The following is a 26,352-nucleotide window of genomic DNA, read 5'->3' as shown; positions in this document are numbered from 1 at the left end:
GGCCAGAGAACATATTTCAATAGAGAGTCCAACATTCAGATGGTTTGGCAGGTATAACACTCTACAAAGTATTTAAAAGAAAAGTCAGTACATCACATTGTACATCATTAGAACTACTGCTGAAATTACTCACCAATTAGCACAGAAGAAAAAGAATGAGGTAAAACCACATCGTTTGTTAATATTTGTTAAATATTGAACCTACTGGAACCTGCAAAATAACTGATTAATAAACTACTCTTGAGGCTGAGGTCAGTTTACAGAGGACCATCATGCAGCAGCTATGGTAACACAGAATCACCACACTGCACTGCCAGCTCGCTTTGGGAAACATAAGAACAAAGAGCAAAGCAACATACAGCATCAACCTGCTTTCTTATGGCCACAGAAGCAGAATTAAAGCTCTCAGAGGGAGGCCTCTTCAGTTTAGCCACTGATATGCTTCTGTGTATCAAGGGACTGGAGAAGGAGAAGACTGTGTAGAAGAGACAAAGTATATGGCACAACTGAACAGTTACCTAACGAAAGAAATGACCCACACAACACCAAAAAGCTCCAAGTCTCTCTAAAAATAATGGTACATGCACACTCATAAGCAGAGATCCAACAGCAGTGAAAAAAGACAGGTGTGCATCCTTTCGCAAATAAAATGCAACATCTCAAGTCACCTGCCCAGGTTCCCAGACAGAGACTGGGGAGCAGCCCAGCTCACACAGCAGCTGAACAGGATAAGTAAAATGTAGGTTAGTAGGTACCTCACTCAGCTCCACACTAGCTTAGGAAAGCTCACACAAACCACCATTAGTGGAGATGTGGTGGAAAGAGGACCAGGCAGCGATAAGCAGCTGAGGGACAGTAGCTGATTCACTTTTGCAAGTCAGCAAAACGTTGCATGTTTACACCCTCACTTGTTTTCAAGAAATTTTCAGCAAGCTTTCTGTGTGTATACTTTGCAGGCGTCTGCCAGGTCAAATGGAAAACACTGGGCTCAGTTATTTAAGCTCAAGTGTGCAGAGGAGTAATTACCAAAGCTCCACTGGACAGAAGGATTGCATTCTTTTATTCTTCAAATGCCACCACCCACTAAGATATGATATTAAAGCTCTCAGAAACCTTGTAAGCAAATCCAGCAAACAACTGTGCAGAAGTTAGCCTGCAATCACACAGAACCCATCTCAAACTCCTTCTGTACCTCTCAGAGTGCTGTGGTACAACAACCAACTCCGCTACTGCTGCCTCCACCGGTATGGCTTTTGTCACCGACATAACCAAGTGTTTATTGGATTTAAAGCTTAAATCATGTGAAGGCTGAGACAGAGGTCACAGGTACAGTATGTTCCAAAAAAATCTTTCTGTGCAAGGCTGACTGGTAAATCACACAGTTACAAGTCAGAAAAAAGAAGCCCCAAAACTCAATTCCTTCTTAACAACTACTGTGATGCAACGCATGCAGCACAGTATTCCCACATAAATATTTAACATTAACAACATATACGTTTATGAGCTGATTTTAAAGTAATTTGAGGATTAAAAACAGATGCACACACTACACTAATAATGTTATTGGTCACCCTACTGAAGCATCACACCTTAAACTTGAAGTATGAGCAAGCACACAGTCTCATCCATGGTCTGAACAGCAGCTTTTCCACTGTTTGTTCCACACTCCCATTCTGTACTACTGGTTATAAAGCTATCTGACATTTACTGCAACAACGTTACAACAGGCTCAATAAAATTTCGTATTACTTTTACAAACACTTTAAAGCTGAAGCCTTTAATAATTTGCTTTTTTCCCTTTGAATGTATCCTTCCCTCCCCTGTTGAAATAAACAATCGCTGCTTTCATGCATTTCAAAAATATGTATATCATGACTACACTCACAATGAGTACAAGAGCATGCAATAAAGGTATCTCGGAAAACAAGTGAATATATTGAGATTGAGACACTACACACCATCCCGTGTGTTTGGGACCTTGACTCCATTCATCGGTAGAGGGTTTTTATAACCCCAGTCTCCCTAGTACACAAAGCAAAGTGCTCCAAATGGCACAACATGTTTACCAGTTTGTTCCTTACTTTATCTTGTCTCTCCTACTCCACTACTTGCTCCTGTTGCTGCTACCAAGCACTGAATAGGCTTTCTCACAGGGCTATTTTCTTACAAACTTAATTCTTGTTCTTGAGCAGCAACAAGGCGCTACTGAAAAGTGTTCCTTGTTCCTCCCTGCAGGCCTGCCAAGACACCCAGGCAAGAGCCACTTCAACTTCCCAAAGCTAATATTGAGGCAAGTTGCCTCAATTAGACTTGTCTACAGGTGTACTTTTAAAAAAGTCTTTATAGGTTGGTAAAACCCCAGTATAAATAAAGGAGAAGATGAGCAACAAAATACAAACAGCTCATATGGCGGTTGCAATTCAGTAAAGCACAAGCATGTAGTCCTCTGGGCTCTTTGTTATTCTGCCTTCAGCTTACCCTAGATTTGAGTAGTTCTCTATAATACCTATATTCAGCCAAACATCGTGCTGCCTTCACTACCAATAATTTAATATCTAACTGTAGTATTCCCACAGTTACACTGTCATATAAGCTTTTCTATTATTTATGCATAGTTTCCTTACTCTAACTGGACTGGTTTGAGGCAGTTTCATCAATAAAGCATTATAAAACTCCACTGCTGCTTTGTTTTGGTTTGGCTTTTTTTCCACTTTGTAGCATGACCATAGAATTAATTCTGCTTGTTTTCTCTAATCTGCTTGCAGATGGTTTTGTTTGATTGATTTTAAAATCACTCCCTATAACAAAGTTTGTATTAAAAAAAAAATCACTTTCTAATCACATGAGTACTTCAGGTAAGCCACAGAAAAAAGACAAACCCCTATTACATATTATTTTCATAAACATGTTACAAAAAAGGTAATTCCCACAATAAAGACCTTTACAGCTTAAGATTGTGAGATAAGCAAGGCAGCTGAGGAGAAAGGTGACAAGATTCAGAAACAGAACTTCATACAAATGCAATTAAAGTGTTTGTGATGCTGCTTAAAAACGTAACCTACTACTACCTACCTTTGAGAAAATTTGTGCTACTAAGTGCATGTAAGACTCTGGGACACTGAAAAGTAGCTCTAATGTAGATACAGTCAAGAAGCTACATTATCCAGTAGTTTTTGGAAATCTACCTTTGCACCCAAATAGTTGCCCCTAGCCTCGCTGTGTTCCACAACTTACCTTCCTCCTCACTTGCCTCCAAAGACTCAGTTATTCCTCCTGTATACCAATAAACCCTCAGTACCATTAAGAAATAAGATAATCAGCTCTCAAAGCAAATTGTAAGATAGTTCTCCTTCAGTCTTCTCACTCCCACATGATCATCAGATGCTGTCACACTAAATCTTTTACCTCCCATTCCACCATAATTACCTTCATCTTCCTTGCCTTGTTCTACCCCTGAGCCACACAGCTGTTCATCATTTCTTTGACCCTCTGTCAGGAGGGTCAAAATCAATGAGGCAGACCAGTTGACTGCATTCCAGTACAATCCCAGTGAAGTGAGTATAAATCCCTACCAATACTGTAAATAAATCATGCATGTCCCCTGTTTTGTCTCTTGCATACAAGACCAGGCAGCTGGGATGGAGAAGAAGCAGATAAGACATGTCTGGGGTCCAGACCAGGAGCAACCACTGAACTTCTCCCACCAGCACAACAAAAGGAGGAACAAGCAAACTGTCACAAGAATTCTATCTTGTGCTTAATGTCCCCAGAAACACATTTCAGCTTCTAGCTAGACCATGACTCATATTACCCCCAGTACCAGGTTTCTGGCTGAGCCCAGCTCAGACAGAGAGCTTTGCCACCTCCATCTGACACACAAGCCTGGAAAAGCACCCAGGGCTTGCTCCAATCCTCAGTGCCTCCCCTAAGAATTGGGAGGAATTTCTCCAACACATTTCGAAGTCTGTATTTCAGTTAATTGATAGAGAAGTAGAACATTACAAGGATACTTGTTCAATTGTAGACAACAGTGGTGTTACAAGAACAGCCTGAGCTCCTCTCAGTCACTATTATGACCATCCACTCAAGTTGCCCACGCACTCAACAGCCAGTTCTGCCCAAAAACACCAAAAGCACTCCTAATAATATAGTTGGTTTGCTATTTCTTCCACTACTTCAGAAAACCAGTCTCACCAGCCTACTTCCAAACTAAAACCAGGAAGTTTGCTGGAAAGCCATTTTACAGCAACAGTGATGACAGGAGGGAATTCCTCATGTCTCATTTCTGAGCCACAGCATCTGACCAAAACAATTCTACAGCCCACTCATCCCTTGAAACCCAAAAATGAGCCACAGACACCGTGAGCAGAGTACAAAGCGCTTTTTTGCATGTTTTTCCCCTCCCCTAAATCCCATCTTCTGTAACAGAAGAGCCAAGAGATTTGTTATGATTTGGGAGCGTAAAAGACACGGTCAGGTTCTGTGGCTGCTGGGAGCAGGAAGGTTCAAGCAGCAGCAGCAATCCCAAAACAATGGAAGGCTCAGGAGGAAACATGGAGAAGGTGAGTGATTCCAATCCAGCTGCTTACAGAAACTATACAGGGCTCCTGCAGACATCTGAAGTTTCACAGCTCCAAGTCAGGGTTATTTATGAAGGTAAAACTGGTTAACTGTATAATTAAGCTTCATGGCTAATAGAACTATGAAATGGTAACTTCCTTATTTATCTGCTTCAGCTTGCAGTACCCTAGAAGTTCCCATTTCACCATGCTGCCAGTAGTCTGTAATCACAGCCAGCTGTAACAGGCTTCCTTCATTATCTGTAAAAAATTTAACAGACATTAAATTCCACTCCAAAGAGTGCTGTATCGGCCTAGAAAAAGAAGAAAACACATCACAATAATGTTAGGAAGGCTTGGTAAACATTGCAAGTACAAAACAGTGTTCTCACCCTCAACAACTTCACAGAAACACTGCAGAAAGTGTTCCAGCACAGTCAACCTGAACAGAAGTTCTCCTGAATTATTTTTCAATAAGCCATGTGTCTTTTAATATAACCCAGGTTCCAAAACTGGATTGCCAAGACTCCAATAATCAAATAATCTTCTAGATAGCATCACTGTAGCACCCAAGTACCTTCCAACTAAGTGCTGCAGAGAGTTTAGTCCTCTATAATCAGTCTCTCCTCCCTTTCTGGCACTGTGACAGTGCAAAAATGATAGATGAAGGAGGGGGAGAGATAGATCACCACACATATACATCCCTTGTGTCTGTATACAAAATCCATTATGCAAGTGGAAGCTAAGCAGACTAGAACAACTATGTGTCTCATGTTTGCATTAACAAGTTATTGCCAGATCTTTAACTACGACTTATGAGCAATGCATGCAGGAATGTAAGAAAAAAAAAATCATCAAGCAGTTATCTCTTGTCTAAAAAACTGGGCACATGGTAGTGAAATCACAACACAGTATAAATCACAGGGAAACCGTACACATGATGCCTAAAGGCTGAGTTAAGTTTTTATTTCAACAAAGCCAGGTTCACAGGAGCAAGTCCCGTGCAGTCACCAGCATAGAACTGCAACAGCTTCCACATCTGGGCAGAGACCTCTTGCTGGGAGTGAAATTCAAATTTTCCAGCAGATTCATGAAATCACCACTATCCCTCCTCATTCAATGAAGCTATTAAAACACAACTTTCATGCTTGCATACACAAAGTAAGAAAGTACACAGACAAGGAAGATGACAAACATACAGAAAGACAGGAAAATATAGCTACAAAGTTCCAAATTCAGACCCTGACCAGCAGGAGAGTCTTAGCAAATCCTGAACAAAGTGCAAAAACAATTACCAGCTTCTCTCCAGCAGAGTTGGAAGGATGTGGTGAATCTACCTACATCAGAGTCCAAATGCCAATGTCCAGCCATGGCATATATCGGAGAAACTGACAGACATCAGAAAATGAAGACACACAGGAGAAACCTCGGGAGTTAACCTCACCCAACGTGGAACAGCTGAACTCAACTATCCATGAATAGTTATGAGATGTGTTTGAGATTGCTTTTCATTTGAGATACCAGAGCTGACCAGGAAAGGAGGGTGGGTTGGGGATGGGGGAGCAGGAAAGAAGTGGCAATAAATATTATCCCAGAGAGGCTGGATAACTGAAGTCCCTCAGTTGTTTGCCCTGAGATGCACTTTGTCTGCATCTACTACATTAAGTCTCTAACCACATAAAGCTAGTATTTAGCAGCAAGAATGCCCTCAATCTGCCACTTCTGTCCGCTTTCTCTCTCCCTCCTTATAAACCTTTCACTGGATGACTCAGATTTATGGCACTGCTTTTTAAAAATAAGTAAACATGTGAGAATACATATTGTCCACGTGACATTCTTTTAGTCTGCAGAAAATTATTCTAGTCACAACCTAGAGAACTACTGCTCCCTAAAATCATCGCCACCATTCAAAAAAATCAAAATACTTTTGGGCAACATACACCAATTCTTATACCAAATTCCAGATAGTTTTAAAAAAAAAATTACCAATCATCAGGTTTTTAGTACTTCTTATTCAAGGCTCTCAAGAGTCAACTTCTATATCCCCAAAGCCCAGGAGCCCTCCACACAGTGTGGATGTAACAAGGAAATAAACCCAAACCCCTAAGAGCAGCCCAGTTGTGTCAGTGATGCACTCCCAAGCATGCACACACACACTGGCCTCCAAGCCACCCTTGCTAGCTGGGGACAACTCAGGTGGTATGGAGTAGTTCAGCACAGATTGCAAGAATTTCTACCCCAGCACATGATGGAAGAATTTACCAACCTCCCAAGCACCCAAATGGAAACATCTCATTTAAGACACACTTCTAACAATCCCAGATGCACACACTGCTGTATTGTTATTCTCAACTTGAAAGGGCTGCATAATTTCTCAGGAATATCACCATTTCCAAACAGAAATCCCACAAGGGGAAAACAGATACAGGCCTACATATACATACGTGTGCACAGGCATATACATCTACATATACCTCCTTCTCTCAAAGTATATGCAACAAAGATGACAAAAACTCTATTGCAACTTGTTCCATCACTTAAAAACCACAGCCTTACCTTGTGGCTGTGCTTTTGTATATCAGGAAGAAACATCCAAGCCAGAAGAGCACAATTGCATTCCTGTTTACTTTAACATTTACTTTATGAGGGGGAAGGGTAGGAACAGGAGCTGTTTTTAAAATATGTCATTCCCTGAGGGCTGAAACTCATGAAACACTTTTTTTTTTCAGAAACAGGGATTTTTTTTTCCCTTGGAACTCTCTCATCTCCATTCCCCAACCCTTACAATAACTTCTGTGGGTATATCCCATCACCTTGCTTATCCCCAATTAATGTATTTAGTATTCAGTATTTTATTTGAGCCATTTCTGCCAGCACAAATCTTGTTGCCTTTCTCTCAAAGCTGGTCACAGATGATACCTACTTACTCAGTTAATAGTTTAAACAAAAAAGTTATAGGAACATTCTAATCTTTCAAAGATCCATCTTCCTTCAATTTTGAAGACATTAGTCTACATCCACAGTCAGAAAACAGAAAAGGACAAGGAGGTCAGGGTAAGGGTTTTTTTGTTTGTTTTCTTTTATTATTTGTGTGTTTTCCCAAGGAAGACTAGCCTTTACCGCTAAAGATCAAGGCTGACCTTGGTGGATGTTCTTGATATTTCCCCTGAAAAAACCACAGATCTGAGTTATGGATAACCCAAATGTTACATGCATCTGTCAAGCCCAAAGTCTGTGACAATCAGTAGAGCTGAAGAGCAGCAAAGATGACACCAATTTTACAGTTCTCCCTTCTGATTAAGAGCAAAGGAAAAAAACACACTATTCTGCCATATAAACAGGCCACATCTGAAAAGAAAAAAAAAAAAAAAAAAACTTAAAAATTGATAGCTACCGTTGTGATATGGTGATCCAAAACTATAGCAGAGGTCTTTAGCACTTCAAATTTCATCTGGTTATGCATCCTAAAGAACACCCTCCCTTAAAAACAACAACAAAAAAAACCCACACCAAATAAAACTAGCCATACAGAAATACGGTACTTAGATTAAACTTAGCTACTTGAGAAATCAAGGGAATTCTTAAATAATAAAGTGTATCCAAATTAATTTGCAGGTAGTTAAACACAGTACAAGCACACAGTTTCCATCAGCCAGTTCCATCACCCAATTCCTGTTAGACAAAACTGCTTACTAATTACTGCATGTTATGTGTAGAAATTGCCTTTTTTTCAGCCACTATGCTTTTATACCAAGTTGAAAGAGGTGTCTAAGGCATTTCAGCATTTCCACCTACTCCCCATTTTTATGCATCAACACTGATTCTCATGTGCTAGAAAGCTTGCACGAAGTCATCTCTTGGGGTTAAATTTTAACAGACCACGTTATATTTGCATAGGTGTAGTTAATGAAGAAACGACTGGCAGAGGGTAATATCCTGACCTTCTGTCATGAATTTTAATTGCCTACAGATGGTTAAGTTTAACCTTAACTTCCCACCTGAACAGATCCAGTTGAGTAACTTCTCCCTCAGCCTCATGTAGCATAGCTGCCCCTTCTTGGAGCCCACTGCTGTGCCCATGAGTAACCTGCAGCACATCCTGCAGTGGGTGCAGTGGGTCAGGTGTGAGCCCTGCATGGAGGAGCTGAGGTGGGTGCTAAGTTGGAATTACTCTGCCCTAAGCCAATTGAAGAATCCTCCCTGGTAACACTACGGCTGCTCTAAATCAAGTTATTTCTAAACCGGCCCTGTTGTTGTGACTTTTACGGTCTTCATTGCTCTTTTAAATTTGTCAAACTTCTTCAAAGAGAATTATTCCTTATCGCTGACACCAGCTCCCCCTCTGACCAGGCAGGTTGCCACAGGAGAACAAGGCCACTCTAAGAGACATCAGCTTGGAAAAGTTAAGGAAAGGAAGCAAGCACTCTGCAATCTCTCCATGAAATTAAGAATTTCACCTCCACTGAACAATGAGAATCTTTCCCTCTACAGCACATTAATGCCAATAACTCAGAACAGACCAATAGATTTACCAAAGCTGAGTTCAACTTGCAATTTATGAAAAACCTTTAAAAAGGTCTACAAAATAAAACTACTTGATTTTCAGTAAAACTTAGATATCCATTAGAGGAGGTACAAAGCTTTTCCCCTGTATAAGCAGACTTTAAAATAAAGGTTTGATTGAACAAATGACAATCCATAACAAGATGCCTTTGCAAAAATCATACATTGCTACATTCATCTCTTAACATCCTTACTCAGCACATTTTATATGTGCCTTTTGGTAGTTTTTTTTAATATGTGCTTTTGCAAAGAAACCACTAACTTTGCATGCAGCAACTTGCAAGATCCTGACAGATTTTCTGCCAAACCTCCTCTACACTATGGTGCTAATTCACCATATAAATATTCAGATATACTCTTGAATAACTGCCAGAAAGGAACACACTCTTCTGTAGCTACACAGCCACATTCATGCTTAGTTCACTGCACTAATGCTCTGCCCTGGGATCAAAATTCAAGGTCAGGCACAAAGCTCCACTAAGACAGAAAAAAAAAAGCAAGCAATCTTGGTCACTCCAGGACACTTTTATTCCTTGATATTTACCTTCCTTGAGAAAAGCAGGAACCCCAAAATTTTCTCTGTAGATAAAGCATAAAGCTCCCTTTGACTCCCTTGCTTCCACCACATTTTTTCCCAATAATCCAAAAGCCAGACCTGGAAAATTCATGTCAGGATGAGTTTCTATATGAACAGCTTCAAGGGGGCAGATAGAAAGGTGACCACCCTATATTTCATGGATCCCTCAGATATTGACAAAAAACAGCTAAGAAGGGAAGCTAAACAAGGCTAAAGATACCCAAACATATCTTCTGCAGCTGACGACCAGATACATACATCAGCTCAAAGCTAAAATAAGTTTGGGAACCAACTGGCTTGCTTTACAAAGAGTTTAAAGGCAGAAGTAAGCATGAAGGCTGGGGTGGGGGTGTGGCAGGGAGGGAGTAAGATCAGATTCTGTTTTGCTCACATTTTTCATCCCTTTTTAAGAGGCTTTCTCATTTTAAGAGATCAAAACCCAAAGAACTGTAAGGCCAAGGTGATATTTTGGACCATTACTTCACTTAGCTTTACATTAGATAAGTATATTTTCCTTGAGGATGTAATTTTCAAAGTAGTCTCTCTTGCATACATATATTCTTACTTTGAACAAAAATTTAAAATATATCTTCAAAATTAAATATGTATTCATATTTAATTTAGTTGTTTATTCTACAGAAGGATATTTGAAATAGGACTTTAAAAAATATGTAGAGCTGAGAAGACTTATTTAACTAGTTCTACTTATTATAAAAAAGAAATTACAATTATTGAATCAGCTTTTAGTAAGGTTCCAGCAAAGAAATCCTCTCACCTTATATTAATACACTACCCTCCATTATTGAGATGTAATGAAACCAGCTTGTTCTTACTTTGCAGAAAGTGCAAGGGCACTATTTTTGCACTTGAAGGGTAGAGCAACAGGTTATCTATTTATGCTACAGATATTTAAATAAACAGCAAACCATTATTTGTAACAAGCTGGATAATTCTGGACATGATCAAACTGACCCACCCATTCCTCAGCTGTGCTTTCACCATTCCAAGCCCTGCAGGACCTGGGGGGAAGGAGAGGGGGCAGGAAATGTCTAAAGACTGTAAAGAAAGGAATACCAAATATATAATAAAAACTGTATCTTGTCCGCCTTGATTAAGATATTTGAAGGATATCTTAGCTAAAAAATAGTAATTTAATCAGGAATTCACTTTTGTTTCTGTTTTTTTTGCATAAATTCAATACTTAGGTCTCAAAATAACTGTCTGCAAAATAGGTTTTATAACACTTTTAACTATATCCACCTTACACAAAAAGGGGCAATTCATACACCAATTCTCATGGATATTAGATATTACAATTTGTCAGACTTTCCAAGAAGGCTTTTATGATACCTTGCAGATTCCAAACTGTAAAAGCATTCAATTTATTCATCCAAAAAGCAGAGGAACAAAAAGAAAGGAAAAAAATAGTCTCTGTTACGTATGCCACAATACAGATAGAAAGCAGTTAAAAAGGCGAGTCTCACACAACTGACACACATCACTTTCCCCCCCACTTACACCCCACTGCTTCCCAGATGAGAGATCCAGATCAAAATCTGACCCACAGCCGCAGATTCTCACCAAGATCAAACATAATTAATTCAATTGCTTTTTAAAGACTTCCAGTAACATTAGTTATCATAATTACAATTCAACTACTCTGTCAGCTGATAACCTTTTGGCTCTGCTGAATCTGGGAGTGCCAAGAATGTATCATTTCCTTTTTTTCACTGTATTGTAGACAAGAGTTGAGTCTCAAATGTCTACAGTCTCTTTACATTTTTCTGGCAGCACAAGAGATTTTTAATAGGATAGCAAGTTAAGGTTCTTTTTGAGCACTGGAACAGTATGAAAGGAACATTATTACAAATGAGAATATCAGGTAGACATAATACCTCACGAGGAACAAAACCCCTTTTTCTGCCTTCTTCCCTCCATCACTAGAAGAAAAACAATTGTGTGCATTGTGGTATGAAGGGAAAAATTGTCAGATTAGTGAGCATAAGGATCTAAATCCATAAGAAAACAGACTCTTCCAACTGACAGAAACAAGTCTAAAGTTCCAATTCATTTCACGATTTCTCTCCTCCTTCCCATACCCACATAAATTATGCAGAATACTTTCATAATTAGGTTGCACCTTTCTAGGTTACAAATCTTTGTTTCAGATGATCACTATGGTATGTTACCATCTTTCAACAGTGCAGTGTATCAGGAGAATTCACGTTCTTTAACCCCTTCTTTCTTTCTCCAAGTAGCAAAATGGAGTTCAACTGAACGTTACATTTTCAATTTATTATATGGGGACAAATGTAAGTTAAGCCAGAGACTCAGGGTCAAAATAAGAAGCTGTAACAAAAGGTGGTGAGAACTATCATTGAAAATAAATAAATCAATAAAACACTTTTAAGCAGTCTTCAGTTTATTTCAACAGGGGAGGTCAATTTATCTGAACGTTATCTAGAACTAGTCCATTTTCACCACCTGACTAAGGGTTTCTGCTTGATCCCAGCTCCTCCTGACCAACAGCAGTAGGGAAGCACTGTGGAGAAAAAGATGCATCAGGACTTCAAAGGCAACAATCAGTAGCCAATTTAGAGATTTCACTTTTTTTCCTGGTCAAATCGCACTAGAACCTCCATGCGAGTACATCAGACAACACTGACTAATTTTTCCTAACCAGCTGCAGTGGCAAGTTTTGCAGTGTATCACATCTCCTCCAAAGGCCATTCAACAGTTCTGATCTAGTTCAGAGAGGACTTCACTGTCAGTCACGGAATTAATCCTGAAACTAAATTTAATCAGCTACACTAAGGCCACTGAATCCTTTAAGGATGAATACAGTAGTCCAAATCTCCTCAACATTGTACTGCAAAGAGACAGAGTAAAATCAAATTTGACATGCCTAAAACAGCTCAGGGCTTCTGGGGCCCCTCACTGATTTCACACCAGTTCTCAGTGTAAAAGGCACTCTGCACAGTTAGTAGGCAAAGAGACTTCCACATCAGAAGTGATACAGAAATCAACAAACACATTAGCGTTGAATTACGTTCTCTATACGTAGAGCCACAAACTATGGGATCCAGTAGGTATTACGTGTTCCTCTTCTCTTCTGCCCCAACCACTACTGAAGAAAATTTATCTGCCTCAGAAGTGGACTAGAGTGATCCATGACCTAACCCAGTAACCTCTAATTTAAGTGTAGCATCAAGTGGACCAGTGATTGACAAGCAAGAGAAACATTAAAGTAGCTGCAAGATGCAAGAGTTCCTGCAATGTGAAAATGCCCTGGAGCAAAGTACCATACTCACATACCTCCACTGGGCAGAGCTGCACTTACTGACACGTTGCACACAGCACATGATTCCTGCGGGAATTCAGGAGCCCAAGGGACAGCAACCTCACCCAGGAAGTAATCTAGAAAAAGACCTCAACTGTGCCAACCACAACACGCCACATCATTCACTTCATGATGGAACTACAGCATATGAATGAATCCAATCCAGTCATCATAAAGGTAGGAGTCACTTGACCAGGATAACAACGCCCCGTAAGCACACTCACCACCTCAATGACAGCTGCCAGAGCACCATCAAGCCCAAGCTACCACACTCTGTAGGGTAAACATCCTGCATCACAGCTCAGCACGCATTTGTACACTAGGTAAACCAAGAAAATAGCTCTCCAAACACATTCCGCACATCTCCTCCAGGTTAACATGGTTTCAACCTCTTGTCAGAAGGGTCCATCATTATCTATGTGGTGACATATTTCCTCCCTATATATAGCCCTACGCTCTCCTCATTTCTAAGCATCTCAATTATTTGGACTTGGACAATGTCTTTCTCCTGGGGAAATCAAGGCTTACTCTAAGCCAGCTCTATCCTCTTCTGCTTAGACCAGCATCTTTCAGCATCATTTTGGTACTGACACCTCACTGTCAGATTCACAGAAGCAGAGAATATTTTATGTTGGAGAAGACCTCTAAGATCATAGAGTCCAACCACAAATGTAGCACTGCCAAATCCACCGCTAAACTCCTTTTTTGGCCTTCAGCCTCGGACGTGATCATTGAGTAGCACCTCTCCAGTACAGAAACACATATAAACACCCACTCTCTTCCCCAGAAGGTGTTAGGGCTTGCCTGATTTTCTACAAAATACCCTCAATGCCCTCTGGCCCCTCACTCTCTTCCTGGTACACATTCTATCTGTGTAATATATCAGGAACAGGTCCCATCTTGTCCTACACTGCCGTCAGGTGCTCAGGGTAATGGTCAGTGGTTTGAACCCTTTGAAAATTTGAGCTGGCATGTCAACAGTGACAAGCTGGCATGAGGGCTCTAATTAAGAGGCAGTTGCAGGAAAGATAGGTACTACCACGAGTGCCCAGTCCCCACCCCACGTTTTGGAAAGAGTAACCGCTTTTGATGTGCATTTTTTACTGTGCTCAATGACTGAGGTCCAGGGCTTAGCACAGGAACCAGGTGCTTGCTGCACAGCAGACAGATGCCAACTGGCTGCCCCAGCACCAAGCACACACTCTGGCACTGATGGAACAAACCAGCCATTCTGATAACTTATGAGGAAGATGCCTTAGAACACCTAGACCCTTTTTGGATAGCTAAGGGCTCTTCCCTCACCCAGCTGCTCTGGGAGCACCAGGCCCTTGAGTTTCTCCTTAGTAATTTTTGCCCTCAGCTCATTTTCCAACAAGTCTTTTCTGTACAAATATTCACAGACATATCTCTGCAAACAACCCTGACTTCACTGGAGTTATCATCTGTGAAGACAATCTAAAGCAGCAGCTAAATCCTTGAGGATTCCTTTCCTCCTTCCCTGAAAATGCCTGCCAGGCCAGGGACAAGAAGCCAACGAGGCAACAGCATTCAGCAGCAAAAAAAAAGTATAACATTTTCCACCTGTTTCACTGGACTTTTAGACTGTCTCAAACTACCTTCTAATTACAGCAGAGATGCTGCCTGAAAAACAAAAGCACAGGGGGCCTCAGGTGTCCATACACAGCCCTGCCACACACCAGGATATATCCCAGTGCAGCAGGAGCCACCACCACCACATTCGTCCCTCTACCCTTCCTCATACCATACCATCCTCATACCAGGAGGATGGTAGGAAGGAAAAAAAAAAAAAAAAGCATTACTATCTCTTTTGTTCTTCCTCCATACGGTTTGCAGCACACACTGAGTCAATCGCTGCAGTCTTCCTTCAGCTGGAAGAAAAACCATGAAGTTGACCAAGCCAGAGGAAGAACAGAACACGTACATGCATGCAAAAAAAGAGCAACTTCTGGGAAGAATAGAAGTATGTTTTTCAAAAAGCAACATTTAGGGTTTTTTAGTTTATTTTGGGTAATTATTTTTAATTGCATATCATGTTCAAAAATTATTATCCTCATACTTGGAATTGAACAGGACATCTATTTTTAAATTTTACTAATTCAGTCACAAGTCATCCCCAGAGACAAGAAAAATAATAATAAAATCAACATCATAAACAAGTACAAAGTCATCCTGGTTTTAAATTAGTCTGGTTATTCTATGTTGCCATTATGTTTTTTGCATGCATCTCTGGATTGCACGTGCCACAAAACCTTTCCTTTCTATAATAGATATCTCTGACTCAAGATCCCACATTGATGCAGCAGTCATTCCATTCCTGCATCTCAGCAGCTCTTAGTCTTAGTCTTGACTAAATTAGTTTACTTTGGAAAGAACAAGAAAAGCATCTGCATGGAAAAAACTGATGCCACCATTTTCCAGTTAAATGCTCCAAAGCATCTTCTTTCAAGCACAATTTCCAATTCCTACCAGTTATATATACATCAAGGCAAGCATACACACTCAGGAAGAGAACAGATTATCACATTTTATGTGTGCAACATGGAGCTTCAAAGTAAGATTTATAAATATCCCAGTCTCAAAAGTGAAAGTAGACCACCACTAGTGCTAACAGGAGATGGGTGAGCAGGGATTTTGCTGTAGTACACTTTGCTTTAGTCCAGTACACACTCTTCCAGTTTGTTCCATGTATTCTGGGAACTGCTGGATTCACACTGTGTGACACATGAAAATGGTATGTTACCACCAAGACTCTGCCCCAGTTGATGCCTCAAGACATGCATGGGTCCTCACCTTCCCCAGTGCACTCCTGGCATTAATTTCTTCCTTTCTTTAGATATGGTACCCTATAACACACAAAGAGATCTGTCACACCACAATCCTGTTGTGTGCCTTGCTCAAAATTAACTGATCTTTTAAACCAAAGAGTTGGGGGGTTTCAATCAGAAAGATCAGAAAAGGTACATTCCGTCTCTTCGTTTTCTTCATGGAGATGAACACACCCAACACTGTTAGTCACTATGTAAGCAAAGTAACTATTATCCTTTAGCAATGATGAAATATTTAACACTGCCTGCTGAGAAGGGGAAGTTATTTACCATGTAGTGACAGAAAACCCACTTCAGCAGATTAGGAGTAAAGAAGAAGGTTTCAACGTCAGGAAATTTTTAGCTCAAAGGTTTGGAAAGACAAATAGCCTTGGTAATCTAGTACAAAAATTATTTCCCCTTCTTAAAATAAACATGAACAACAAAATAGAGTTTACATGGAATTCATTAACTTCAAGTTTCTCAAGTTGCAGGAACCACTTCATTACAGCCTAAATGAAAACCCCTCTAAACAGCTGCTTTAGATTCAATAAATAAATAAATAAATAAATAAAATTTAGGTTTTCTCTTGACCAGAGGAAGGTCTACATAAAGACTTGAAGAAGTCAGTCCTGAGACTTCATAGTAGGTCCTCATGATCTTTCCTGCCACGCACACACGGATGGTTAAGAAAGATGCAGACAGTGCGCTAATCTTTTTGTCATTCAAGAAGAGGCTCTGCTGGAGGACTGAGAAGTAACAGATATCACTGTGGCTGATGCAGCAGTCATTCCATCCTTGCATCTCAGCAGCTCTGTAAGTCTTGACTGGATTTAGTTTTCTTTGGATAAGAAAGGACAAGAAACACATCTGCATGGAAGAAAGTCACAGACTGATGCCATCATTTTCCCAACGCCCAAAAATAGAAGAAAAAGCTTTTCCTGGTAGTGGTGTGATATACCTGGGCATTTGAACCTTCTCACTAGCACTGGAATATTCTTGCAAAAACCTCACTTCTACACCTCTAATTTTTATGTGTTGCTCTTTACCAGGAGGGGGAAATAAGAGGGAAACAGGCCTGGAGAGGCAGCAGTGCAGAACATCAGGTTAGGAGCCCGACATCTACAGAAACTCTGTAAAGCACTTCACTAAAATTATTAATAGGAGAGTGCTTTCAATCTCTTTTCTTTCAATAATGATTCTCCTGTAATCAAGGAGCTTTCTGTTAACATTCAGAGGGCAAATAATGAACTTTAATTGGGTTTCAATAGCATTCAAAATAGAAATAAACCAATTCAGAGTGGTATGGCATTTGGGACAATGGACACAACCTCATTTGAACTCTTCCCTCCTCTTTCTTCAGTTCAATTTTGGACATGCTGATTGTGCACTTAAATATAAAACCAATTCCACATTAATACAATGGTCAACATTTGACTTGTCCTATCAATGTAATCTTCCAAAAATACGCTTCATTGCTTTAATAAATCCTCAAATGTCTGGAGAAACCAGAACAGTGTTTGGGGGTGGTGGGGGTTTTTTTTAAAAGTGTCCTTTTGTCCTGACTTAGCTCAGTGCTCCAATCTGAACTTGTCAATGAAACATGACACCCTCACTGGCAAGTACATGGGCACTGTATGAGTGACACCATCACACAGACTACTCCTCTGCAGAGATTATAAAGCTTGTAAATATATTTTTTTTAGTAAAAAAACCAGAGTAAATACTTCACATCTAGATTGTAACCTTTAAGAACTCTCAGATTAAACTTAATAAACTCTATTCTGAATGAACAGTGTGTTAAATAAGCTAATTTTTTTTTTTTTTTTGAAGCTCAGTAAGTCAAACCAACAAGCTCTGAACTGGGCACAACAGCCAGGTTGAAGAGAAATTCCTGAGCACAGAGAAAAAGCATTCAGAGTGAAATAATTACACATCACTATCCTGGACAGGGCAAAACTAATTCAGAAGGACACTACTAGACTTTCTTGAGAAAAGGTTCCATGGAAGTTGAAAGAGGCACGGTGTCAACACAATATGTTCCTGTGAATTTCCACAAGAAGTCTCATCCAAGAACAAGATGTACATGTGGAAACCAGGAAAAAAAAAAAAAAAAGGCAATGAACTCTCTCTGGAAATGATTTATACTGACCATAGCTGTTGTTCATTATAAAGCTTTAACAGAAGTCAAAGCCTGGAAAGAGGCAATAGAATGGTCCTGGTCTGTTGGCATTTAAATATTACTTTATTTATTCTCTTCTCTTAATACAATCATATTTTATAATATAACTATTAAAATAACAGAAACCAAAAGGCTTCACTCTATTCCAAACTTGCTGCCATAAAATGTTCAAATAAATCTCCTCCATTTGTTATTCAAGCACAGACTGCTGTTCTTTGCTCATCCAGGATAGCATGGTAAATTAAGAATGAAAAAAGATAGCAAAAAACATTTCAGAACTTACACATCACACTAATAATTTGTAACATCACATTTTAGGAGCATATTTCACCTTTGGTCTTCTGCCATGATCTAAATTAGGAAGGGGGCAAAACCCACATTTGATGCTGGGAAATAGAGGCAGAGACAAGGGAACTAATTCAAAGCTATTTATAGAATGAATTCCATAGACCCATCAAAGCATGTTCTTTCATAGCTTAAGTCCATGTTTCTCCACAGCAAAATGCATAAGCCAGTGACCAGCCAGTCCTTATACGTTTGTCTTATTCCTCCTACAAAATCTGTGTCTGGATGTTGGGTCCTCCTGGTTTATAACCAGGTGAAGGGAAAGTACTGCTGTACATTTCCTATATCAATCAGCAAAATAACCTTAAGAATACATATCTAATCTCTGTCACGTAGCCAAATTCTTTTCTACCATCATGCATCCAGTGAGAAGTTAGTCTTTTACTGAAACACAGTCAGCCTGCCTCCCACCAGATACAGGTTCAGCAGCTCTTCACCACTTCTTCCACACCCAGCAGGAGACCCACTCACCTGAACATGTGCTAAGCTGCTAGAGAATGTCTCCCCAGGACAGGAGGTGCCTCCTTACAAGAGAAACTACAATCAAGCTGCATAATGCTCAAGTTATTCCTCTCTAGCATCTCAACATGTTTCATGCATCTGTCTCATGCACTCAACAGATTAATGAATACCTAAAAACGCAAATTATCAAAGAGTGAACATATTTCTGAGCATAAGAAACTTCCACAAGGTCACTGCCACAGTTGTAGATGTGTCGATGTCCCCACTCGTAACTGGCCTCTCCTGCACTGCCACAGCCCAGATCCAGAGCTGATTCAGACAGAGGCAAGATGCAGCCCAAAACACACCCAAATTCAATCCCTGCCCTTGGCTGAAAGAACTACAACTGCCCCCACCCTCCCTGTTACATCTGGCTGTCTTCCAGCAGCCTCCCCACTGACAACCAGCTCCCAGCCCAGGCCCAGTGTCCGTAGGCACAATCCACAAGCATGTCAGAGTCTCCCGACCACTTAGATAGGCACTTTGAGTCAGGGATAGTGAGTGTATCAGCCCCAATCTGCTGGTCCCACAGATAAGTGACAACAAAATATAACTGCAAGTGTTTGTATTTCAGGTGGGGGGCTTTTTTGGGCTCCACTCAGGGCTGAGCCCAACTCTGGTCCAACAATACAAGTTTCTCTTTTTACTCTCTACAAGACAGTATCAGGTGGCGTGGATGTCCTTTCAGAGACAACATACACCCTAATAAATAAATAAATACATGGCAGTTTGACTCTTTCTCAATAGCAGATGTTTCACTGACTTTGCAGCTGGCTATATTTACAAATCAGTAGTTTCTTGCCTCATTCCCAAAACTACAGCTTGCAACAGAGCTGTACTATTGCTTCTGTCAAATCCACAGATTCCAGAGGTCTATTCCATTTCCTTAGCCTGTCATATTTGTTGCTACCTTTAAAACTTCCAGCTTTCTTTTGAGAACATACTGACACTTTCTGAAATTACAACTCAGTTGCATCCCCAAAACACAGGGAGGGAAGAAAGACATAAAACAGACTTCTGACAAAGTATGAAGCACTATAACTTATTCTTTCATCAACACAATAAGGAGTCAGACAATGCAACTCCTCCCTCCCACTACATGATGTTTAAACCCTGTTATTCATTTTGCAGACTGTTATTAAGGCATCCAAACAAATGCAGTTTTCCCCAACTTCGTGATGGGAGTACCTCAGTTTCCAGGAGGAGTGAAAACAGCTGTGCTCTTCCCATCGTGCATTTTCCTTTGAAGGAGGGATACTGTGCAACACATCATGAACACTAATCCATGTTGCTACCTGGCAGCAGAGCAGCTAAACTGCCCTGAAATAACAGTTCAGCTCAAGCCCAAGTGCTCTTCCCCTTATACACCTACACTGATGTACCTATTCCTTACTTGCATTAAAAAGATTTTAATAACAATACTTTCCTACTCTTCCTTGCTCACAAGAATCAATCCCAACGCACACCACAGAAAAGTAGTTCTTCTAAGAAAAATAGTCAAGTTGATGATCAAAATTAGGAGCAGTTACTGAGAGGTGTTTAGACAGCACAGCTCACTCTTTGCTAAGCTGTCCAATGCTGTGAGCTTTTAGAATTTCTTCGCACGTGAAAATATTTTCATGATACTGTATGAGTATCTTCCTTCTTTCCCCATACCTAAGGGCTGAGGGGAAAAGGAAGGACAGAGCTTCAAAAATGTACTGGGGGAGGTGTAGGCAGGAACTCCACATTGCCCCAGTCTGCTTCTCACCTAGGCGCACCCCTCCTCCACAGGATCCTCATCAGTGGGGGGGTCCCACATCAGCAGCAGCCTCTCCCCACACCAACTGTTAGACCTCTTTAGAAACACTTAAGACATTACACATGGGGCTTCACATAGCAGTTCTTGTTCAGGGTTATGTCCTCATTTCCTGGCACAAATCAATGGGTTACTTTTATGGTTTGGGTTTTGGGTTGCTTTTTTATCTTCCTCCCTGAGGAGCTTCAATTTCTATTCCGAGGCAGAGTCGTGCTTCAAACACACGAAGCAGCATATGTTATTTCTTCACCTACCAATCAAGACACTGGAAGAAACCAGCCTGGTACTTGTATATGTGTCATTTCATAAACGCTAGGCAATACCCTAGAACTGTCTTCATTGCAGCACTCAATCTGTCCCCACCAGACAGCCCAAGAAAAGGAAGTGATATAAGTGACAGAAAAGAAGCCAGGCTACAGCAACGGAAAGAAAGTCTTTAGTCTTCAAGAAAGTAATTTTAGTGTGAAGAAACAAGGAGTAGCAACTTTCTTGCTCATCATTAATCCCTTGTCCACACACTCTGCACAAAAGTCCCTGAAGAGTTCACACAATGAAAATCTGGCTACACCAACTCCTCACCCACTTGACACAATCCTAAGGGTCCGCCTGCAACTATGACGACTCCTGACAATTTCACACTAATGGAGTCAAAATGGAAAACAAGCAGTAGGACATTTGGTCTGTAGCTATCTGGCAGCAAGAGGCACAACCAAAGGAACTGGTTCCAAAGGCAACATATGGCACTGTGGGACAGGGATATCCCTGAGCAAGGGGGCTGCCAGCCAAGTAAGTGTTGCTTCATGGGGACAGACAGACAAAAGCAGCAGTTCTCAGAATAAGTCTTGCCCAAAAACTCCAAAAATAAGTTACAATTTCTCAAAGCAATCTTTCACTCAAATATATTTAATATAATTAAAAATGAAAGGTAGATAGGGAGAACTAAATTCCCCTCATTTTAGATAGGAACTCATATCTTAAAATGCACCAGAGGCATAACCTTCCAGAAATGTTTTTTCTGTCACGTCTTACTGTTTAATTATATATTACCATTCCAAGCTACCACGACAGATTTTAAGTTATCTTTTTTCCATAATTAATCATAGCAAAGACTCATCTGTTCTTCAAGCACAGTGATGACAGCACTGTTTTTACCACTGTAAGATAATCATCCCACAGCATTCCTTCCCAAAAGCTATTGCAATGAGAAAAACTCACCTATCTTCACAAGATGTTTTCCAAAGACATAAATCAGTTCCATAAACATTACTTCATACTACAGGCAAGTAAAAAAGGGAAAACTGCTTTTCCATAGGAAGCAATCATACAGACACACAGGCATAGCACAGGCTCATAGCACTAAATAACATTAATTATAAACATATAAACCTAACATAACCATCCAGGAACAAGAATCCTACTCACTAATCATTTAACCATCAGCATCCACCACTAGTACAGGAAGAAGGGAAGCAGACTGTTTGTCCTTCTGCAAACATAAGGCAGCTTCTTTTATAGACACCATAGCCAAAAGTTATTTCATAGGCAGCTTTGGTAACCATCATATTCTATTCTAAGTGCAGAAGACGTATCTTAAAAATAACTTGTAGCTACATATAGATCAGTGCTAACAAACTACCTAATCAAGGAGGAGCTACATCCAAAGCAGAAAATGATAAATGCTAATTGGACAACAGAAAAATGTCTTAATTTTTTTTCGTATCACAAGTAACAGAAGTGATGTTACAGGCAAGGAAAATCTCTGCTCTGGAAGATGAAGCATTTATCACCTATAACAACTACAGACTGTAGCACATGTATTTAAAGTTTTCTTTCTGACTACTGGAATTAAAAATACTTCCAACATAATCAAAAACATGCAGCGATGGTAACTAAATGTGTTTTATCCTTCATCCTCTCAGTGTGAACTCCCCAAAGAATAAATTGAGTCCTTGTAAAATTACTTCTTCCTCACCTGTGAAATCCTGTGAGATGCACAGGATGTTGCCTTTTTTATATATATATAAGCAACAAATAGAAATCCTATTAATTGATTAGAATAGAAACTGTTAATTTATTTTGATTGCTCTACAGAAAAATTATGATTTTCTGCAGTTCTCCTACATCCTTCACATGGTATGCTGGTAGCTTCCCAATTACAAGTCAATAAGCAAAAATTATGTAGTTTGTTCTGCTAATAAAAACAAGCACAGGTGGGCGCCACACAGCCCTGAGCAAATGTAAAACTTCATGTGTCTTAGTACAGTCTCATAAGAGCGACTTTGGATCAAGGCTCAGGTTTTCAATAACCAATGCACTGCACATATTGACAATGCCACCTTTACAGTTTTCTAATTGTTTCACAGTTTTACAAAGCAAGATCACTAAAGCAGCCCTGACTACAGAACAGACAATATATTCAGTTGACAGGCTGCTAAAGACTAAAGTTTACACTTGTATCCAAGTATTTAGAAGCATTTTTACTAGTATCGCTCTTTGTTAAGGCATGACCTCAAAAGATTCTGGCATTTCAAATTATAATTTTCTTCCAAGTTATAACAACAAGAAAAAATATTTAGCCATGAATCTTAAATATCACTTTTAGAAGATTAATATTTTTAAATAACCATGATATCCTGACAGTTTGGTGATCTGTTCAAAAGAAATGATGAAAAACATGTTGAAAAAGACAATTGCCCAGGAGAACACAGAGAGAAAGTGATCTTTACACAGGACATTATACATCTATCTCTTTTTATTTACAAGAATAGTCAACTATTTTCTGTGTTCTTATTTAAAAATGCATAGGAATAACACGCACTAAAAAAGTGTTATGAGACTAAATCATTTGATCACATATTAAATCATTTAAGAGATTTTTCACCCACTGTAGGTGGGTTTTGTATTTTATTTATTGACTGAAAATAAATAATAATTAATAATAATAATGGCCAGTCTTCGCGAGCGAAGATCCGGGGAAGGTCTTTCCACCTTCCAGCCTGCGCATTGGATTTTTTAGGTGAGACACAGTGTGCGCGGAACTGAGCTCACCCTATTAATCCTAAGGTTCATCTGCCGGGGCCAAGCGAGCTTGGACTGGTAGCGAGTCCTTAGGACGTAGGTGGGTTGCCTTTAAGGGCTAACGAGCTCCACCTGCCCGGGAGTGGCCCTGACTGGGAATCGAACCCGGGTCTCCGCGGTGATAGCGCGGCGCCTTTACCACTGGACCACCAGGGGCTCCTGACTGAAAATACTAAATGCATATTTGCATGCTCTCTGTAATCAAATTGTTAAAGAAATTTCCTGTATCACAGGAGAAGAACTAACAGAGCAGCAAGAAACACAGTAATGGCCTATTTCCTATGACAGAAGAAAGTGGTAATCCTAAAACTTGTTTGTTTCTGATCTCTTGAGCCTCAAAAGCCAAACTCCTTAGCTACCCCAAATATTAGTAAGTTAGATGACAACACTTGTACTGTATTTCAAATAATTTAGACTGAAGAGCTTTTCATACCAGATAAATCGTCCCAGCAGGAAAACTTAGTTGTTTGTTTGTTTTTTTTTAACTAAGTATCAAATTTAGCATTCTCTTTCCAAGATACCTAGGGGGGAAAAAAGAAATCAAAGCATAGCTTAAAATATTTTCTCCTCAGTCTTGACAACCAGCCTTTAGTTTGCTGTCATCTGTACTTCAGGAAACTTCAGCCCTTTCATTAAGAAATCCCTCCTACAGGTTTACTTGTAGTGAATGGTTCAGATCTGAACTATGCAGTAGAGTAATTTACTCAAAGAAAGCACATATGCAGATGCAAAACAGTGTAATACTTAGAAAACATTAATTATTTAAGATCAATCATCACTCACTATTTTTAATCTAATGCTCAAGTCTTTTAGCCTTGTATGAGAATATAGAGCATTTTCTCAATAACACACAAGAAGAAAGTTGAAGGGGTTTTAACAGGAGATCTGTTCTAACCAAAACAACAGAACTTACTGTACAATTAGTTCATTCATGAAAAACCTCCGATACAGCCATGTTTCCTCACACATCCTATAAAACTGTAATACTTACACACATACATGCATAAACTGTCTGCAAGCCATACCCAAACTCAAAGCCCTTTGAGATGCTGACTATGCACTTACAATCAAATTAAGTTATGCCCAGAGGTTTCAGAATAACAGCAGAAAGCATAAACCACTGCTACAGAATTCAAGATGAAAAACCACAAGCATCTGTTTCATAAATTGCACTTCCAGAAGTTAAGAGGAAGACTGCCTCAGAAAGGTCTTAGAAACAAACTACTCAAACAACAGTGGGATCCAGATTCAAACCCGCATCCTACGTAATCTGACGTATCAAATCATGACCAATTGAATAGTTGGAGTTTTTATGTACGGAACATTTAAAAAAACCCACACTGCTAGGTTTCAGATAACAGAGGAAAGTCTTTTGATAACAGGAGCATTTTGCATTTAAGAAACCAAAGGGAGACTGTGAGCGTAAGTAAGCGAGCATCCAGTCTCTAGATGAAGCACAATTTTCTAAAGGTTTAAACAACAAACAGCTGTCCCTCCAAAACCTCCATTCTCCTGCTGCTAAAGTGAGGGTACCTCATTACCAACCCCAGCATCCATCAGAGCCTCAGGGGACTCCAACACACTAAAACCAAAGAAACTCCATGTTTTTCCAATAACCTTCAGATCTGTTACATGAATGTTTTGCTAGAGGAAATGCCTGAGTGAGTAGCCTTAGACAACTGTTTTACATTAAGGAGGAAGTACATTAATTTACTGCATGAGTACTACTGCAATGCACTTCTAGGAGGTACAGTATTGCGGTCACAGTTGCCATTTTCAGTGTCTGAGAATAAACACAAAAGCTGCCAACACTAGCTTGCATAAGAGCACTTTAAGCAGATGGTTATTTACAAAAGTAGAGGTAATTATAATGCAGGAGGTGGATCCCAAACAAACAGACTTGACTAATAGTGTCCAAAAAAAAAAAACAAACAAACACCAACAAACCCAGAGACCTACAATCACTATTACTTAGTAAGTAACACTAGGAGAGGTGAACGAACAGCATCAGTCATTCACTGTACTACCAATATATGCCCCAAAAAAACAGCTGGACAAACGTGCAATGTTTAAAAATGCAAGCTGATGTCAGAAGATATGCATAGCGGGAAAAACAGGAAGACACCGTTCCTCTCGACAGCTTACCTGATCTCGACTTAATAATATCGCTGAATTCACTGTGTCCCCCGCCAGGTCCTTCCTCCGGGTCGGAGACACGGGCCATGTTCGTGGGCTTGGGGTACGCCACGGGCGGAGCCTAAATCCGTCGGGGGAAGGCTCCCATGGAGGGCCCCGGGTCAGCACCTGCAGCACAGGACCAGGAGCAGAGGCACGGTAACTCCACAGGCTATGCCAGGTGTGACTCCGCGTACGGCGGGAGGGATGGAGGCTTGCTGGCCATGGCCACGCGTAGCAGGGCAGCCGATCGGCCACTCGTTGTGCCCCAGACGTGGGACACCTTATGGCATTTAAAAAGCGAGATGGCCCGAAAGGTGCTGCCGGCCAGTTCAATCCCCAGCCGGGAAAGCCAAGCTTCAGTCACCCTTGGGCGTCAGGGCGCGCCGTGCCCACCCGTGACCCTCCG

At 40.3% G+C, this 26,352-nt stretch overlaps 1 protein-coding gene across 7 annotated transcripts in view; it reads right to left on the bottom strand.

Moving 5' to 3' along the window:
* Positions 1–26,352, bottom strand: part of UTRN (utrophin) — a 389,435-nt gene that overhangs the window by 344,479 nt on the left and 18,604 nt on the right. For all 7 annotated transcript variants that reach the window (XM_050314411.1, XM_050314404.1, XM_050314409.1 and 4 more), the window contains one exon: positions 25,914–26,072. In XM_050314411.1, coding sequence (XP_050170368.1) covers positions 25,914–25,992 — 79 coding nt within the window. In that variant the 5' untranslated portion in view covers positions 25,993–26,072. Of the gene's footprint in view, positions 1–25,913; positions 26,073–26,352 lie in introns of those variants that run through there.

This window comes from Myiozetetes cayanensis, unplaced genomic scaffold (genome assembly GCF_022539395.1).
Source record: "Myiozetetes cayanensis isolate MyiCay16 unplaced genomic scaffold, myiCay2020 scf2-11, whole genome shotgun sequence".
Lineage (NCBI taxonomy): Eukaryota > Metazoa > Chordata > Aves > Passeriformes > Tyrannidae > Myiozetetes > Myiozetetes cayanensis.
This window is presented reverse-complemented; position numbering and strand designations above follow the sequence as displayed.